This window comes from Saccoglossus kowalevskii, chromosome 6 (genome assembly GCF_978046115.1).
Source record: "Saccoglossus kowalevskii chromosome 6, keSacKowa6.1, whole genome shotgun sequence".
Classification (NCBI taxonomy): Eukaryota; Metazoa; Hemichordata; class Enteropneusta; family Harrimaniidae; genus Saccoglossus; species Saccoglossus kowalevskii.
The window spans coordinates 28,857,718-28,875,307 of record NC_140646.1 but is presented as its reverse complement, the minus strand read 5'-3'; the positions used below and the strand labels follow the sequence as shown (position 1 = coordinate 28,875,307).

The window sequence follows — 17,590 nt, the reverse complement described above, 5'->3', positions numbered from 1 at the left end:
ATAACAAAATGTTCAGTCTGTTTTATTTTTCTATTGTCTGGCTAAACTTTTTAAGATATTATCCTTAGATTAGTAATGGAGAAGGAAAACTTTGCTCTTGCATGTTTTGCTATGAAATTCTTGTACGGCTTCAGTATATGATCATCCATATATGTGTTATTCTAACTGCGTTGCGTAGTGTAGTGTGGAGTGGGTTGGTATGGTGTGGTTGTAAATAACAATTGTCATATAATTTAATTTTCGAATACTCTGGAGTGCATGCAAATATTTTCATCATCAGAATTTTTTGATGTATGTTGCAGTATTGGTGTTTACTAAGTGCTATCATATGCTTGATACTTTTTGTTTACTAGCTGCCTTATTTTCTGTCTGCTAAAACACTACTCACTGCTATCAGCATTCATTTTATGGTCCTCACTGTTTAATGCTATGCTTCTAAAAACCTATGATATTATTTTCTATGAAATATTCTTCATAAAGCTGGTAATTTTTATGTTCCATAAAACCACTCTCCTCCTAAGAACAAACTCCTTGTGTTAAAACTACAGAGACCAAAAACATGCAAGTCTATTTGTTTATATTACTTTACTTTGTAGCATTGTTCTATATTTCTGAGTTGTTGCATATGTATCATTTGTTTATTAATTGACCAGCTGTCACTTGAAATTGCTGTCTTTATTCTAAATATATATAGTTTTCTAACAAATGATTGTTGATTATTATTATTATCAGGCTTCACTAGTCATTCTCATATAACATTATAGTGTGCATTTGAGCAGACTTTCAAAATCCAATTGAACATTCAAAATGTCAATATTTGACCATGAATGGCAACAACTCAGAATTAGACAATCAGACAAGAGCATAAAATAGTATTTTTTTTAATTTTTTTTTTATTTAATATGTTTTATATCAGTGGGTGTTTGTAATTTTGGTGAAGGGAAATTGTGTAACATTGTCAATAATGCATCTGTTTATACTAATTGTATAGCTGGCTATACTAATAGTAAGTAGAAAATTGCGGTTTTGATTTTTATTATTTGATGGTCACAAATGTAAATGGTTAAAGTAAGGTATTATGAATATGAATGTCATTTAATAAATGTGGAAATGTGTAATATTGATTTGAAGATGGTTCTGATATTAAATGCAAAAGGACTTATGCTTAGGTGGTAGACATTAAAGTTATGTGGAGACCCTGAATTATTTTACCAAAATACAAATTCATTAGTGATGAAATATTGTGAAAATAGAAATATATTTTATATTGGAGTTCTTCATGATAGGTTTGTGATTTGTTGTCTTTATATTAAAACCATCTTCAATTCAATTCAAATCTTCATAAAATTGAACATTGCAGTGAAAAAACGTTTACAATATTTGTCACTTTTGTATCTCTAGCTTCTTGTAGACACAAGTTCTCAATCACAGAGGACTAAATATCAATCAATTGATCCAGCAGTTGGTAGCTTTAGTGAACCACAATTAGAAAGTGTTGCAGAATCACAGTCGGGAACGGCTTCTTCAAAGATACCAACAACTCCATTATCTGACACAGAAGAGAAGCCTAGAGTCAGAAAACCTTGGATGTCTATTCTCTTTTTTGTTATGAAACAAAGTTACACTGTTTTGCTTATTGTTATGATGGTGAGTTTACAATAATTTCTTACTGTGTTTAGCTTTCTACAATTAACCTAAACTATCATACATTTAATCTGTGTATGGTTTGTATAGTTAATAAGCTTGCAATAAATGTACTGGATTTACAGTTCTGAGCTATACTAAACCAGTAAAAACTTTTAGTTATTGGATTTTCTCTTCTTCAACATTAGGCTTGGAGTATCACATACCATAGTTGGTTAACCTTCGTTTTACTATTGTGGGCCTGTTTTATATGGATGATACCAAACTCAAGAGCAGCATGTCTACACAGTTCACCATTTTTAGTAATCTATGCGGAAGTCTTGTTAATTATCAGTTATGTGTATGGACTATATTTAAATGAAAATGAATTGCCTACAAAAGGAGCTATAGATTATGAAGATATTGGATTAGTTCATCATGAACATCCGTGTGTTCATCTAGCTGTCAAGGTTAGTATCAACACATAAACACACACATAGCCCTGATCTGAGGAGTTAGCTGTCCCCATACCAAGCTTTGCATGTGCATTTCCCTGAAATAATGGATTCAGGGAAAGATTTCAGTTCTGAAATGTTTGTTGCTCTTAACAATGTTGTCTTTTCTTGTGATCACAATATAGTTATTTGTTCAGCTTCATCATACATATTTATTTTTATCCACTTATCACTTAAAGAACGATGGTCGTGTTCTGTTTGATATGGGACTCGTAGTGATGATTCGATGGTGGTCAATTTCGTTGAATTAAGGGTATCACAATGCAGTATTTCCATCTGAAAGATTGGTATTTTGACATTGAGCTATAAAAAAAATAGAAAGTCAAGTTCAAATCAAATCATTTGATTTTTGTGTCTGATGTTCGGTCCACCCCTTTCATACATTACGTGAGAGCTACGTGAGGTGCGATACTTCACAATATCTTTAAAATAATTAGCATCTTCTACTAATTCTTGATGGGTGATGCACAATGAAAGGAACGCAATGCTATTAAAAAATCGAAGCGAAAACATGTCGCCTTAATCAATAAAGATAATAGGGTGCAACAACTTTCAAACCGCTTGACATTTTATTGGCCTTAACACATACCCAAAACTAAAGATAATTATATCTGACTGACCTAGATTTCATTCACCCCAAAACAAATTATTGATTCTAATTCTCACTGGAAGGTAATTTAGTGGTTGTATTCCACAGTTGGATTAAAGTGTATGGCAAACATAAAAAGTGAGATTACCTGTTAGACTTTGAAATAATATTGTGTACACAAATAATAAGAGGGGAAAAAGTCTGAACTTGTTTATGTTGCTGTCGTCTCCAGAGTTAACTCGTTTTTGTGTGGTTACAATAACGTAAACAGTTTTTATCAGATCTTTTTCAGAGCAAATTCAATTTTGGCAGATGTTGTATGTATATCATCATTTTTAACTGATCATCTTTAGTCTTATCAATCACTATATAATGTCAACCAAGTTTAATTTTGATGTAACTAGCATGTTATATTACTACAAAACACTTTGAAGTAGCTAGTTTTAGCAAATTTGGCTCAAAGCACAAATTAACAGAATCTTAATTTAACAATTTCATTGTCAGAATATACTTTCTTTTATAAAATTAAATACATCTTGAATTAGCGAAATTACATAGCTAAAATAACATGCAACCTAAAAAACATGTAATGCAGTATACTAAAAGGAACTTTGAGATTAATTCAGTACATGTAGTATGTGAGTTAACCTTTTCACCACCAGTTCCCTCTTTTCATCACAAATTCACAAAATAGTCTTGTTTATAGTCTGCTCTTTGCTTCAAAAGATTGGATAAAAATAGCCTGATTTTTTTAGTAAAAACTGAAGTTTCACTTAAATTTTGTCTGTTGGCTTCAAAAAAAGAGTTCATCTCCCAAAATATAAGAAAAAAGTGCACACAAATGTTGGGTCAAGAAAGTCTGGTGGTGAAAAGGTTAAATTCAGTATATGTAGAAAGATATTATATTAATCAGTTCTTTCATGGAAATATGATCCCACCAAAATTTTAGCCCGTCTTTTTCACACAATTTTTTTTTAAATACAGCGTTTTGCAAAGAAGTGTATATGTGGGGCAAAATTGTTCCATCAGCTCAGAAAGTTTGAAACAAATCCATCTATGATGTATTTTGTTCCTTTATAGGGAGATAATGCACTTATAAATTGTCACTTGTAATTCTTTACATTTTTGTTAGACAATTCACCTCATCAGAGTAAAAAATATAAATTTTAAGGCAAATGTCTGACAGTCTCATGTCATGGTGAGAACACTGGATATATTATTGTACTGTCTTCAGTAGAACTTTTATTCTATATTTGCCTCGCAAGGAAAAGTTAGTACCTGGCAATAAGTGTATCTTTGGTTTGTATCCATTTTGAATTTTTATTTTAATACCTAGATTCTCAACAGGTTATAATATTTACGCTTTTTCTGTATTATTTCGATAACCTTGGACCAAATGGACTTGATAATGGCTACTTGTCAAAATGTTGAAAAAATGTTTTATTTTTTTTGAAACGTGACAAAAGTTCACTTTAGCGTTCAAAGTATTAATGTTTTTTTTTATTTCACCAGATTTTGTACACGAGTGTGTTTTGGCTCACATTACGCCAGTACATGAGGGAACGGCTGCTAAAGAAGAAAAATCTTAACTCTCTTGAGATTGGACTACAACCATTTGGTCTGATATTTTCTACTGAACAGTCTATTCCTAGTGGTAAGTACTACGTAAAAATGGATATACATTAAATGTAGTTCCTGATGTGGCTTATTGTAACCATTGTTATGTCTAACTTCATTTAGACTCTCCATTTAGAATTAACTGAGCATGAAAATAACAAAAATTAAATATTGGCTTTCGTGGCTATGCTTTTTGTTCTGTGGCTTCTTTTTCTGATGCTGAAAATCTAACCTACCCGATCCAATGATCAAATTAGATAATATTTTCATAATTCAGTATACTATAAATGTGATTTTTGGTACATGTGCACTTCTATTGGAGATGTGCTTCTAATGGAGCAAATACAATATAATTGTAAATATACATACTGGTTATCAGAGTCTTGAGTCTGAAGTAGGCATGCAAGGCGACATACTTGCAATCACCCATGACAGATACTATTGATTTAATACAATCTAAGTCTAAAAAAAGATGAAGAGTCACAAATTGTTCTGTAATTACAGTTTTACTAACAACTATATTTATTTTTGGTTAATTTTGATATATAATGTGTTTTTATGGACTCTGTTAGTTAGGAACAATTTAAAACTGACAAGTAGGTCTTGGCAAAACGGTGGACCCTGTTAAATTATCACCCCATATTACTGCCATTACCAGTGATTTACGTGGTACATGTCGGACACTATCTACTTGATGTAAATCAAGACATGCTAAATCTCACAAAAATGTCAAAAACACACTCTGTGGATATTTGTTATCTACCATTCAGACTCATCAAGAAAAAAGTAGTCAAGACATCTGCTGTAGCATACAATGTTTAAATGTTTGATTTATATTGCTCAAATTGGTTTATCACCATGGGACTGTATTGTAAACTATACATATAGGCTCTTCAGATAGGTCATTGATATATTGAATTCTGTATTTAGCTTTACAGAAGTACATCTCTGATCAAAGCTCATGTAAATTGTGCCAAATCATATGCGAGACTTTTACCATACGTGTATAATTTGAATAGTCTGTATTGTCTACAAGATTAACCAAGTCCTTAATACATGTATGTTCAAAAACAATAACGAATAATTGCGTGATAAAGTATGCATATTACTTGATTATACATGTACATACCATATGTTTGTTTTACCACTAAACCATTTATGTCTCCTAGGTCTTAATAGTGATGTAGACTCTGCCAGGGATTTCCATGATGGAGAAGACAGTGCTACTATGAAGAAATTTGGGTTGACAATCCATGGTTTTCTGACTAAATACTGGATAGTTCTATGTGGTGCTATGTTTCTAATAGTTAGCCTTCAACAGGATGTTGTAGTGTATAAAATAATTTATATGCTCCTCTTTCTGATTCACATGATAATATTAGTGGTAAGTTCAGATGTATCCAATAGCTTATATCACACAAGCTTTATTTTGACTCTATGTAGAGACTGGCTTGTGTCCAATACTACCATGGACAAATGACAGGTGCATTTCCATTATTGGAATAATCAAGAACACACTTCAAAACTAACTGTAACAACTGGATGGTTCCTGCAAAGTTGTACAAAATAAACATGTAGGAATTCGTAGTATCTTCTCTAACATAATATATTCATTGGCGAATTGAATACATAATTTGGCAAAAAGTGCTTCAGAATTGTATATATTTTTGAATGGTTAGAACTGGACTGCTGTTTTGAAGTGTCAGTCGTTAAATCTGTTCAATGCTTATAACAATTAGCTATATCAATTCATTCATTTTAAGTGTTACTCCTGGGGTAGCAACTACTTGCATACACATATTTTGGGGTAAGAGATCCCAGCGAAATTGTCAATACAACAATTATTGCCTGTAGTAACACAAGCAGCTTGTTCCACAGTGGATGTGATTTCCAAGGCGAAACAGTATGAAATGGTAGATCAGTCAGCCAGTTAGTATGCACATTGTCAAGGGAGCTTACCAAGACATGTCTAATTTGCAAGGATGTGTTTAGTGAATTTGACTAATTGATAACGAATCAAACTTGCATTATATTTCATGACATAATGTTTATTATATATTAAATTAAAATAAATAATAATAACTGAAAGGTTCGGAATATCCCCTTGGCAGAATTTGTTTATTCCGTTATACACAGCTCGTGCTGAACACCTGATATGAATTTGAAAGTTGCGTGTCTTCAACGTAAATTGTCCATGGGAGTAACCTGTAAATTAAATTAAATGGCTGAATGTTATTCGAATAAGAGTATTTCTAACACAGTTGAATACAGAATCATACACTGTCAGATATAACTTTTTACTGATGACTGGTTTCTATGATTTTAAATGCTGAATTTTTAACAATATTCATCTGAATGACGAGAGCTTTGTTCTCTTGAACTGTACAGTGATGGAGACAATGTCAACATCTAACAGTCACATCAATCAAAGAGCATGCAGCTTGTTTGTTGACAGGTTTGTTTGGCATATCAAATTTTGCTTTGTATATATGCTTCAACACAACTGCAGTGATGATTTGCTTTCTGTATTAATGTTTCAGATTTCATACAGAGTATGGCGATTTATAATGTTGACTTATTGGTGGATTATTGTATTTTACTCTATGTGTGTTCTGGTTATAATATATACATATCAGTTTGATAACTTCCCACAATATTGGATTAATGGCACTGGAATGACAGAAGATCTGTAAGCAACCTTAACTTTTTTACCATTTACCACAGTTAATGTGTGTTTGAAGTGTTTTCTCTTCTCATTTGTGAACTGACACAGAACACTGTACATCATTTTTTGGGCTTCAATGTTACATGTTATTTTTGCCATCGTCAGTGTTCTGCATAGTCCATCGCTTGTCATATTATGTTTATTAAAATAGTTCTATTCATCTATCACACCACTACCCGGTACTTAAATATGGTAAATGTTTTGATCTAAGTGCTGTGAAATCCTACAATTCATAGTCACTTTGTACAAAGTTGTGTATGCATAAACCATTGATCATGTATACCATGTACAAACTTTGAACAAGCCTAAAAGCTGCTGCTGATATTACACCATTTTTCATTTACTGCGAGATCTCAAGTTATGTGTGAAATTAAATGTAAAATCATGACAACAAAGTTCATATTACTTTAGTGACATCAAACATTGTGTGGAATTAGACATATGTACATGAAAGTATTTCGGGGATATTTCCACGCTTAATAATGTTTATACATAATGTGCTTATTTGATGATGAAATAAGGGTATCTAAAGGCAACACTCCCCTCTCAGAAGGTTGCCTATTTGACATTAAGCTATAAAAATAATTGTGAGTACAAAATCTAATCGTTCGATTTGCGCCTTTCACGCAATATGCAAGATTTTGCAGTGAATGAAGAATCACCTATCGTATAGATTATCATGTGTACTTGAAATCTACAACTGGTCTTCTCATTAGTTTTCATGTGTTTTACAAAGTTTTAAATTCTTTGGAAATTATAGTAAAAAAAATTGATCCAATTAAAACCATAACTTTTAACATTGCTGTTCTAACCTTCTTTTTTTAAAGACTTAGTGATATTGGATTACAACAGTATGATACCCAGACGCTATTTGTGAGGTTATTGACACCAACCGTATTTGTCATCATCATTGTTATTCAACTGCATTATTATCATCAGCCATTCCTTGTTATCAGTGCTGTGTCACAAATAAGATACAGGTATGGATCTTTCAACATTGACTTCTATATCTATGTGTTTAGAATAAGATATAGTTATATTATTCATTTTTCATTCATTGTTGTCATCAAGTTAGCTATGTTTGTTATTCACAATTTAATTGATTGTTGTCACCATACAGAGAGATACAAAATGGACTTTTCTTCTACAGCAAGGCTACAGTAGTTTAGCTATGTTTGTTATTCAATTTTTCCTCTAGAGAGATTCTGGGAAAATAAATTTCAACTGAAAATAGTGTCACTTGTAACTTCTAATGTAGATGAGAGATTGGTGGGCAATGTTGATGTTCAAGTGGTATTATAATAAAAAATAAAGTTTGCCTTCATTAAAATCGCATCTCCAATAAATGTATAATTATACATTTGCATTTATTAAAATATGCCTTATTTTGACCATAGAAAAACATCAGTGTATGTGATACTAATAGACCAAGTACGATAACTGTAAAATCTGGGTTTCATCTTCACTGTGGTTCAGTTTTACATTGAACCAATGTAACCTGTCTTAAGTTACTAGTTTTATTATTATTCTGCCTACAATAACAACACACGGTTGCAAATAATGATAACTTTACAATAATTGGATCATTAATATTTTTATTTTATATATTGTTTCAGCTCAAGCCTTATTATATACTGTAACATTATTATTTATTTTTTCTATTAGTAGTACATGTGCTTTTAAATGACAGAAACATTGTCAATTTTAGGTTTATGTCCACTTCTATTAATAGAGAAGTAATTCTAAAAGAGCAAATATGGTAGTTCGTACCTGGGCAATGGCATAGTGATGAGCATGTTTGCCTAACATCAGGAAGGTTCTGGGTTTGATTCCTGGAGCTGGCTGTTCACCAGTAGTATAAATCTGAGTGTAGTCTGTTCTACCTCCCAAACATGCAGTACATGTATTGTGTTTGAGAAACTGGTTTGCATTTCAAGCACGTGCAATTAGCACCTAAGGAAACAAGTCAAGAGAGGCACCAGTGACTTTAATACCCTGAAATGTCTCCTGGCACAACAATTTATAAAACAAATGTGGTATTTGCAAATATGCTAATATCATCTTGATGTCAAATGCTTATAATGATATAATGAATCTAATATTTTGTACTTATGTGCATATTAATAATCTGATATGCGTATTGAGAAACTTGTACAGCAATTTAGATGTGAAACCTCAATTTCTCAGTTTCTTATTCAAATCTATATTAAATATTATTTACATTATATACTATAAAACTCCATTGCAGGCACATGCATGTTAATAATGACATTACTGTTAATTTGAATGCATATCAATAACGTATTCATCTACATATATATCTTCTATATCTCAGCCGCAATAATTTAGCCTGTACTTACATGTAAGCAGCTCTTCACAGCCTTCCATTCTGTCACTGTCTGATTCTCAGTTCAATTTCAAATGATGAAAAACAAACTAAATAAAATATATATAGTGTACTATAGTTGATTAAAACATAGACATGATTAATATACATGCACTGTAAACACTAATTCCACCTTTATATGTGTTTAATTGCTTGAGTTATTTTTCTGGTGCAAAAATTATATTTATAAAATAAATAAATATATTTGTTTATCACATGTATCATGCGAACAACTATGTGATAAAGCCATGTGATATCTTTGGTATTACACCCCCAATATCACACACTTTATTTGCAATTTTATTGGTCCTTGCATATATATACCGGTATATTTATACCATGACATCACCAACTGACAAACTACAAAATATATTTTAGTAATAACTGTTTGGAATACTAGTATGGTAAAAAGTACTTTAATGTTGATTTTGTGGACTTCTCAGTTTCTAATTCTTACAACCCCATCTTGGCTAAGCAAAGGATTTGTTTTTCCAACTTTTTCATTTTGCCGATCTCAATGTGGTGATGCCAATGATTGAATTATCGCAAAATTGCGTGAGAGGTTGCTTATGTGTTTCTTTAACCAGAAATATATTGTCAACTTTATGAATGAATTATTTTTTGATGGTAGGTGATAAACAGACAGTTAAACTATGTTCAAAGAGTGACATTTCAGTAGGCAAATTCAACACACTAAAGGGATTAAAATGTGCACACATAAATAACAAAAGTGATGTTCCTTTCTGAAGGGGAAATAGTTTTGAATCAGATACATGTGATAAATAGAATATCAAAATCCATGACCCATGATATCAGTTTCATTAAACTTGCCAAAGGCTCAGAACATATGGAAATTACTTCACTTGTTTGATAAATCTGATTCTTAAATCTCAATTCTTATTCATTAGATATTCTCTATGTATTACAATATTTAACATGCTACAGATGTAGTTACTGAATGAATTGAGGTTCAAACTACTATTTTTAATGGGATGAAATTATGTTCTTAGACTAGTACATTCATGCTCTAGTACTATCATTTACCATTACATTCTTCCTTCTTTTCTCATATCAGTATTACATTTTTATTTTATTTTTATGTAACCATTTTCACCCCTCTTCGGTTATTGAGTTTATGAGGTTTAATCTAAGACTAGCAATACTATATTATTTAAACTCATCTTCATAATAGTAATGCATGAAGTCCTGTGTTTTCTTCTTTTCCCCTAATGCTTGCCTGCCTTCAGTATTCCAACGGGTATTGATCAGCGCACAATGTAAGTTTAGGTCTTAGTCACATCAATGCTTAATTTCCATCCTGAACATGGTGCAACTGTTTTAATATTTTTAGCTCCGCTGTCGACTTTGTCAAGCGGAGCTTATCATATGAGTGATTGTCCGTCGTCGTCGTCGTCGTCGTCGTCCGTGTCAATGTTTTACTTTTTCGACTTCTTCTTGAAAACTACAAGCCTGAATGCTTTGATACTTGGTGTATATGTACCTTGGGTAGACCTCTCTCAGATTTGTTCATTTCATGGTCATATCTTCAATTCTCTAATTTTGGTGAATATTTTTGTCATTTTTAGTAAAAAGTGATATTTTCGACTTCTTGTTAAAAACCACAAGTCCAATTGCTTTGATATTACTTATATAGGTACTTCATGTGGACCTCTATCAGATTTGTTCATTTTGTAATGATATCTTTAATACTTGATACTTGGTGTATATGTACCTTGGGTAGACCTCTCTCAGATTTGTTCATTTCATGATCATATCTTCAATTCTCTAATTTTGGTGAATATTTTTGTAATTTTTGGTAAAAAGTGATATTTTCGACTTCTTGTTAAAAACCGCAAGTCCAATTGCTTTGATATTACATATATAGGTACTACATGTGGACCTCTCTCAGATTTATTCATTTTGTAATGATATCTTTAATTCTCTAATTTTGGTGAATATTTTTGTTATTTTTGGTAAAAAGTGATATTTTCTTCTTGTTAAAAACCACAATCATTTATGGTGAAAAATGATATTTTTGAATTCTTGTTGAAAACAGCAAGTCCTATTGCATTGATACTATGCATATTGTTCATTTTCTAATGATATCTACTGTTCTATAATTGAAATGTGCATTGCAAACAGCGGAGCTATCTCAGCCGAGAGGCTGCTTGTTAGGGAATCACATTGAATCGTTTGTTCATTCTGCACTTTTTGACTTTTGTGTGCGAATCACACAACAGTTTTTGCAATTAATGTGTCTGTATGTATGTATGTGCGTGTCTTTTCTCAAAGCCCATCATTAGATTTCAATGAAACGTGAAACAGAAATGCTCTAGGATAATCTTATTCTTTTTCCGATTGAAATTTATTCATAGTAATTACCTAATTTGCATATTAATTTGCCAATTTTAATCTTTTTTACTTGTTCTTGTATGCTTTTTGCATATGTGCAAATCTTGTGTAGCTATAAAATATCAATGTCAAAAATATACACTACAGTGTGTATGCATGACACGAGGAGCTAAATTATTCCATAAATGTATATTTTTTTGGGATTGAACTCAGATGATTTAAAAATACATGCTTTGGTTATTTTATAGGAACATTTATGATAATGATGTTGACATTTGTATTCTTGCTATAAATGTGATATCATTGTCACATGCATAACACATGTATCCCCGTAGTGGGAACCATGTTCCATATGCATAGTACATGTAGATGCCAACATTTAATTTCGGCTTTAACTTCCCAAAAGACAGCAACTATGTAAATTGTTAAAAACACTGTTTATAGCAACAGAATTATGTATGCTTATGGTCATTGCAAAATGCCTTTTAGTTACAGTCTGTGTTTATAATTATCTAATTTTCATCAATTTGTCATTTTTTACTGTTTCAAAAATGCCTTAATTACCATTCATCAGATTTTGATTTCAATGAAACTTGGTTTATAGGTGATCTCGAATAATCAACAGACCTGACTATATTAGGCTTGAAACCTTGCATATTAATTACCAAATTTGCAAGTTAGTTTAATAATTTATTCAATGTCAATTAAACTTGGTATTCTAAGATAAATCACAGACTGCAAATGATATTCCCTTTGCTCTGTTATAAAAAATTCAATACTATAGATCAGATTACTTTAAGTTTCATATTGTGAATCTCAAAGATCAGATCTACCGGTACTAAGTATATCTTTTAAACTATCTTTGTTTACACAAGTTGTGAATCAGATTTTATCAAAAAGTTGTTAGAAATCTCAAAATTATCAGTGTTTATATTTGGTACAAACTTAAAATTGAAGAAAGTCACGGAAAATCCTAATAAGGTGAAAGGGTTTTGAAGTGGACATTAATTTTTTGAAATGCATGTTCACACATATCCACTTTGCCTTGCCTTGCCTTGCTTCAGCTGTTGCTTTCCTCGAAGACAATTTAAGCGGAGAGAGTAAGTGTATGGTTTATGTGACAAAGCAGCAGCACTAGCTGTGTAATCCTATCTTCTTCTATCTTCTACCTGTAAATTGTACCATTACAAGACAATGTCTACGTATATACTTACCCAGTTAAGATTTACTGTTACAGGAATGGAAAATGTTAGAACTCCTGGCTAAATAAAATATGTAATATTAATCGGGACATGGAGTATTGCCATCAGAAAATTATTACATTCCTTCTGAGTCTCTTAAAGGGCTTTGTTTTCATTTTATGAACAGTCTTAGTTACAAATTAGAGCTCATCACTTTGTAATTTATTTTGAGGTCTGGCTGATGTCAACACATATACAAATATTGGTTTCATCTTTCCATTCCCAGTTTGTACTGCTAGTAACAGCTGTAGATTTGATTGATTAACTGTGGCATCTTTGGTACATATTGTCCATGCAGTGTTTCTACAAAATAAATAAACAATATCAAATTCAAACATGGTAGGAATGGACACTTGATTACTACACATGCGTCAGTAAATGTCCAAGTCCACAGACACTATGTTGCAGATATTTTACTCCATGAAAGAAATTGAAATGAAATTAAGTTAACAAAATTACTGTAATTCTGTGACAGAAACATTTTCATGAGTCAAGGAAAAACTGAAAAACATTTTGTTAGCAGATTTACTGACTGAATTTAGTCACTGTTAAATCAAATTATTAAATCATAAAAAATTGTGGCAGAAAAATTGTAACTGTTTAGTGTAACTTAAAGTCCTTGTCTGTGTAATGAAACATTGAACAACTTATTGAGTTGGTTATGGTAAAAAGTGGTATGACTATGAAAGTGTTATTTAAAGTAAGGCATGATCTATTGTATATTAAAAGGATGTTTTCTCATTTGCATGTTTAGATATTGCACTATTTATGCTGGAAGTTGCTTGCAAGATATGGCTTCACAATTTTTTTATTATCTTGATGTACACATGAAATTATGGCAAGTTGTGTACCCTATTGGTGTGATAACTATTTGGGTTTAAAGGTTTCTTAGATGACTGAACATTCCAATGCTAAATATTATAATTTGTTATGACGTCTTTACTCTTACAGGCGAGCAAGAGCTAAAGAAGAACCAGCAGATGTAATAGAGGAAGATAGTGACCACCCAAATAATGGTAAAGATGGTCTGGGTAAACATGGAGGAAGTACAGGTAAGGTCCACTTATATATTCATCATTACATTAACTAACTTGATTAAGACAAATTTTTCCAATTTCCCAACACTTTTTCCCCATTCTACAATAAAATATAATTTACACTTTTTAGCTCCGCTGTCGACTTTGTCAAGCGGAGCTTATCATATGAGTGATTGTCCGTCGTCGACGTCCGTGTCAATGTTTTACTTTTTCGACTTCTTCTTGAAAACTACAAGCCTGAATGCTTTGATACTTGGTGTATATGTACCTTAGGTAGACCTCTCTTAGGTTTGTTCATTTCATGTTGATATCTTCAATTCTCTAATTTTGGTGAATATTTTTGTCATTTTTGGTAAAAAGTGATATTTTCGACTTCTTGTTAAAAACCCCAAGTCCAATTGTTTTGATATTATCGGTACATATATAGGTACTATACGTGGACCTCTCTCAGATTTGTTCATTTCATGATCATATCTTCAATTCTCTAATTTTGGTGAATATTTTTGTCATTTTTGGTAAAAAGTGATATTTTCATCTTCTTTTAAAAAACTGCAAGTCAAATTGCTTTGATATTAAATATATAGGTACTACATGTGGACCTCTCTCAGATTTGTTCATTTTGTAATGATATCTTTAATTCTCTAATTTTGGTGAATATTTTTGTCATTTTTGGTATAAAGTGATATTTTCAACTGCTTGTTAAAAACCGCAAGTCCAATTGCTTTGATATTACATATATAGGTACTACATGTGGACATTTTCTCAGATTTGTTCATTTTGTAATGATATCTTTAATTCTCTAATTTTGGTGAATATTTTTGTCATTTTTGGTAAAAAGTGATATTTTCGACTTTTTGTTAAAAACCACAATCATTTATGGTGAAAAATGATATTTTTGAATTCTTGTTGAAAACAGCAAGTCCCATTGCATTGATACTATGCATATTGTTAATTTTCTAATGATTTCTTCTGTTCTTTAATTGAAATGTGCAGTGCTAACAGCGGAGCTATCTCAGCCGAGAGGCTGCTTGTCTTGTGATCAGAATCAATGTCTGTGTAATTTTCTTTTTTAATATTTGAATGCCCTGCATTCATAACAAGTCATACCGGTACATCTTGACTTGGCAAATTCTATATGAATAAATCTTATTTTTCTAGTGATATCATTCTCTCAATCATATCCACTTTATTAGCTTTACTGTCATCAATGATGACAGGCAGAGTTGTTGGTGTAGGTGATTGTCTGTTGACGTCCAGTGTAAACTTTTTTTTAGCTCTGTTGTTGACAGACTGGAACTGTTCATTTTACTGACTGTCTGTCAGCATCAACTTTAGATTGTTGACTTCTTCTTTAAAACCGCAAGTTCGCTTGCTTTGATACTTGGTATATTTATACCTTGGGTGGATGGCTATTTTGGACTTAAAAACAACGAGCCCAACTGCTTGATATTTTATATGTAGATACCTTGAATAGACCTTCGTCACATTCAATTCTCTAATTTTAAATTAACTTTTTTAAAATGGCTAGCTCAATTGTTTTCAAATTTATATTTTATATGCAGACACCTTCGGTGAACCTCTTGACACATTTTTCTCTTTTTGTGACCATAAGTTTATTTTCTAATTTTAGTGAATATTTTTGTCATTTTTGATGAAAAACAGCTATTTTCAACTGTCTAAATACAATGTATACAGTGGAGATATATCAACTGCCAGGCTGCTTGTTTCAAACAACTTCTTGAAAATGGTTTACTCCAGACTATTGCTATGTAGATTTAAACACTGGAGTTGTAAAACTTGAATAGAATGTTATTTTCTTCATATGATGTTTGTGTAACTATATGCATGTACTTATTATTGCTACACTGTGCTTTGCTGAAAAAGTTGTGCTATTTTGACCATGATTGACATCTAAAGGCTATGTTTTTTTGTTTTGTTTTCAAAAACAGAGACTGTGACATTAATTTTGAACTGCTAATTTTGTTTTTTCTTTCTTACAGATACCCTTGATCATAAGTCTCCAACAGAGTACATGAAACAGTTTTGGGACTTTTTAATGCATTGGTATAGAATTGTTACTGCCATAATATGGAGGTTGTTGGAAATTCACATGGTTAAAGTAATATTCTTCTCTGTAACAGTAGTGGCAGTTACTCAGGTGAATTCCTACATATGTATATATATGTATTGAAAAATAGTACTATTTACCATAATGTCAACATGAAAACTTTTCTTTCACAATGTGTTTTTTTTACTATACTGAGGCATAACCCACTTCATTTTTTTTTTTACCTTGCCCATAACATCAAAGATGGGAGAGAAAGGTATATTAAGAGAGAAAATTCTGTCCGGCGTTGTCGTCCTTGTCGTTGTCGTTAATAATCTATTTCAAACTTCATCAAATTTGGTCACATTATTCATCAGTATGAAATCTTCCCTGAGTATGAACAACAGATGTCCTGTATGAAAATATCATGCAAAAATTGAGAAAATGTGATAAAATTTTTGACTGTTTCTACTTCACTGATCACACACATCAAAGGTCACTGATCTCAGTGGAAATATGCATTGTTGTATGTGTTCAATGAAGCAAATGATTTATCTTGTAATAATATCTTCGGTAATGTATCTCCCAAATCCCATGGGAATACTAGACTGGGTTTCAAAACCAACTCATAGTTTTTGCACAGTCTGTTACACATTTGCAAACCTAAAATCTTTACAGGAAACGAGATTAGCACTCCTATGAATTGGGTGCCAAACTTTGATCAAGATCTGAAGCTAATAGAAAATCTGTTTAGTCCAAAGTTATCAAATCAAAAACAATACATAAAAAATACATAAAAAGCATCTACATTTTGAAAAGAAAATTGTACTCAAAAATAGGTATTTTGTATTCGACAAATGAAAATCACAGGAATTTGTTTCAGCTATTAGAACAAAATAATACAGCTTTTATAATAATAATTTAAAAAAGAAACAAAGATTGCAATGTTTGAAAATGTAGATTCTCAGGAGGCAAAAGTACTGTTGAGTTGATTTGCATTACAAAACAGAGCTTGCAACATGATAGAGGTGTTTTTTTGCTTTTCAAATAATACAGTAGTCACACATTGAATACAAGGAAGTTCATATTTGTCTCAGTGAATCATTAATTTTTGACAGACACCTGTACAAAATACAGCTAAGATTTTCTGGTATCTTGCATGATTTATGAATCTATTCACGTCTAAATGCAGCACTTTTTTTTTCTGAGATGCGGCATTTGTTTTTATAATATCGTATTTATCCGGGTATAAGCCCAGGGTCTTCAACATGGAAAATCGCCAAAAAGAAGGGGTGGGTGTTTGTTCGGATATCCCTGGCAAAAAATACGAAAAATCGCGAAAATTGGCAACACGCAGATCGAACTGCGACAGGTAGAAAAACAGCAAATAAAAACATGCAACAAAAATAAATGAACAATATGCAGCATTAGAAGTGTAACAAGAAATAATTTATTGCT

At 31.6% G+C, this 17,590-nt stretch overlaps 1 protein-coding gene across 2 annotated transcripts in view; it reads left to right on the top strand.

Annotated features, from left to right (window-relative positions):
• LOC100372622 (piezo-type mechanosensitive ion channel component 2-like) overlaps positions 1-17,590 on the top strand; it is a 79,614-nt gene that overhangs the window by 22,455 nt on the left and 39,569 nt on the right. For both annotated transcript variants that reach the window (XM_085500321.1, XM_085500319.1), the window contains exons 7-15: positions 1,402-1,647; positions 1,833-2,093; positions 4,240-4,381; positions 5,514-5,728; positions 6,885-7,033; positions 7,897-8,049; positions 10,703-10,732; positions 14,000-14,100; positions 16,086-16,243. In XM_085500321.1, the coding sequence (XP_085356447.1) occupies positions 1,402-1,647; positions 1,833-2,093; positions 4,240-4,381; positions 5,514-5,728; positions 6,885-7,033; positions 7,897-8,049; positions 10,703-10,732; positions 14,000-14,100; positions 16,086-16,243 (1,455 nt within the window). The remainder of the gene's footprint in view (positions 1-1,401; positions 1,648-1,832; positions 2,094-4,239; positions 4,382-5,513; positions 5,729-6,884; positions 7,034-7,896; positions 8,050-10,702; positions 10,733-13,999; positions 14,101-16,085; positions 16,244-17,590) is intronic.